Source organism: Chanos chanos, chromosome 3 (genome assembly GCF_902362185.1).
Source record: "Chanos chanos chromosome 3, fChaCha1.1, whole genome shotgun sequence".
NCBI lineage: Eukaryota > Metazoa > Chordata > Actinopteri > Gonorynchiformes > Chanidae > Chanos > Chanos chanos.
This window is the reverse complement of record NC_044497.1, coordinates 742,501-745,000: the sequence shown is the minus strand read 5'-3', so window position 1 is coordinate 745,000 and position 2,500 is coordinate 742,501. Positions and strand designations below refer to the sequence as shown.

Here is a 2,500-nt window from a genome sequence, read left to right as displayed (position 1 = left end):
TGTAGAGAGAGAAGAGGAGTGATCTGGTGTAAAGAGAGAAGAGGAGTGATCTGGTGTAGAGAGAGAAGAGGAGTGATCTGGTGTAGAGAGAGAAGAGGAGTGATCTGGTGTAGAGAGAGAAGAGGAGTGATCTGGTGTAGAGAGAGAAGAGGAGTGATCTGGTGTAGAGAGAGAAGAGGAGTGATCTGGTGTAGAGAGAGAAGAGGAGTGATCTGGTGTAGAGAGAGAAGAGGAGTGATCTGGTGTAGAGAGAGAAGAGGAGTGATCTGGTGTAAAGAGAGAAGAGGAGTGATCTGGTGTAGAGAGAGAAAAGGAGTGATCTGGTGTAGAGAGAGAAGAGGAGTGATCTGGTGTAGAGAGAGAAGAGGAGTGATCTGGTGTAGAGAGAGAAAAGGAGTGATCTGGTGTAGAGAGAGAAGAGGAGTGATCTGGTGTAAAGAGAGAAGAGGAGTGATCTGGTGCAGAGAGAGAAGAGGAGTGATCTGGTGTAGAGAGAGAAGAGGAGTGATCTGGTGTAGAGAGAGAAAAGGAGTGATCTGGTGTAGAGAGAGAAGAGGAGTGATCTGGTGTAAAGAGAGAAGAGGAGTGATCTGGTGTAGAGAGAGAAGAGGAGTGATCTGGTGTAAAGAGAGAAGAGGAGTGATCTGATGTAGAGAGAGAAGAGGAGTGATCTGGTGTAGAGAGAGAAGAGGAGTGATCTGGTGTAGAGAGAGAAGAGGAGTGATCTGGTGTAGAGAGAGAAAAGGAGTGATCTGGTGTAGAGAGAGAAGAGGAGTGATCTGGTGCAGAGAGAGAAGAGGAGTGATCTGGTGTAGAGAGAGAAAAGGAGTGATCTGGTGTAGAGAGAGAAAAGGAGTGATCTGGTGTAGAGAGAGAAGAGGAGTGATCTGGTGTAGAGAGAGAAGAGGAGTGATCTGGTGTAAAGAGAGAAGAGGAGTGATCTGGTGTAGAGAGAGAAAAGGAGTGATCTGGTGTAGAGAGAGAAGAGGAGTGATCTGGTGTAGAGAGAGAAGAGGAGTGATCTGGTGTAGAGAGAGAAGAGGAGTGATCTGGTGTAGAGAGAGAAGAGGAGTGATCTGGTGTAGAGAGAGAAAAGGAGTGATCTGGTGTAGAGAGAGAAGAGGAGTGATCTGGTGTAGAGAGAGAAGAGGAGTGATCTGGTGTAGAGAGAGAAGAGGAGTGATCTGGTGTAAAGAGAGAAGAGGAGTGATCTGGTGCAGAGAGAGAAGAGGAGTGATCTGGTGTAGAGAGAGAAGAGGAGTGATCTGGTGTAGAGAGAGAAGAGGAGTGATCTGGTGTAGAGAGAGAAGAGGAGTGATCTGGTGTAGAGAGAGAAAAGGAGTGATCTGGTGTAAAGAGAGAAGAGGAGTGATCTGGTGTAAAGAGAGAAGAGGAGTGATCTGGTGTAGAGAGAGAAAAGGAGTGATCTTGTGTAAAGAGAGAAAAGGAGTGGACCAAGTACAGAACCTTCTGGGACCCCAGTGTGAAAAGGGCGGGGGGAGGAGACCGATTTCCTCTAAGAAACATGGTAAGAACAGTCAGACAGGTAGGACTCAAACCATGTGAGTGCAGATCCCGCGAAGCCCTTCCCAGCAAGGGTGATAAGAAACGAAGAACTGAGACTTTAGCATTTAGGCTGTTTGGTTGATCGGGTCGGTCTGATGGGCCTGTAGGGAGATGGAAGAGGGTCTGTGAGATTTTGTGTGAACCCGAGGATGTGAACTCATGTTCCTTAATGACACAGGGATGAGAGGCACCTCTGTATGTCTGTGTGTGTATATGTGTGTGTGTGTGTGTATATAACGTGTGTGTGTGTAATATGTGTGTGTAACGTGTGTGTGTGTGTGTATAACACGCTGCTCGTTGCCTGGTGTGTGTTAGTTTACAGAAGAACAGCATTGGGCCTGATGGGGTGAAGAGGATGGCAGAGGCTCTGAAAAAGAACCAGATTCTACAAGACCTCAAGTAAGACTGTGTGTGTGTGTGTGTGTGTGTGTGTGTGTGTGTGTGTGTGTGTGTGTGTGTAATGATCTGTAAATGTGTGTGAGTCTGTAATGTGTGTGTGTGAGTCTGTAATGTTTGTGTGTGTCTGTGTAATGATCTGTAAGTGTGTGTGAGTCTGTAATGTGTGTGTGTATGTGTCCATGTGTGTGAGTCTGTAATGTGTGTGTGTGTTTGACATGTATCTCGTGTCTTCAGTTTGTCCAGTAATCCTCTAGGTGACGTGGGGACAGCAGCTCTGGCTCAGGCACTGACTGTCAATCACACACTGCGCTGTCTCAGGTCAGACACACACACACACACACACACACACTCTCTGACACGCACACACACACATACAAAACCACACACTGCACTGTCTCAGGTCAGACACACACACACAATACACACACACTATACACACACACACACAATACACACACACTGTACACACACACACACACACACACACACACACACACACACACACACACACACACACACACACCCAAAAGGCCAC

The 2,500-nt window shown here is 47.1% G+C and overlaps 1 protein-coding gene across 1 annotated transcript in view; it reads left to right on the top strand.

The window, feature by feature from the left end:
• nlrc3 (NLR family, CARD domain containing 3) overlaps nucleotides 1-2,500 on the top strand; it is an 18,982-nt gene that overhangs the window by 8,041 nt on the left and 8,441 nt on the right. The window contains exons 8-9 of the mRNA XM_030770206.1: nucleotides 1,882-1,965; nucleotides 2,200-2,283. Of these exons, the coding sequence (XP_030626066.1) occupies nucleotides 1,882-1,965; nucleotides 2,200-2,283 (168 nt within the window). The remainder of the gene's footprint in view (nucleotides 1-1,881; nucleotides 1,966-2,199; nucleotides 2,284-2,500) is intronic.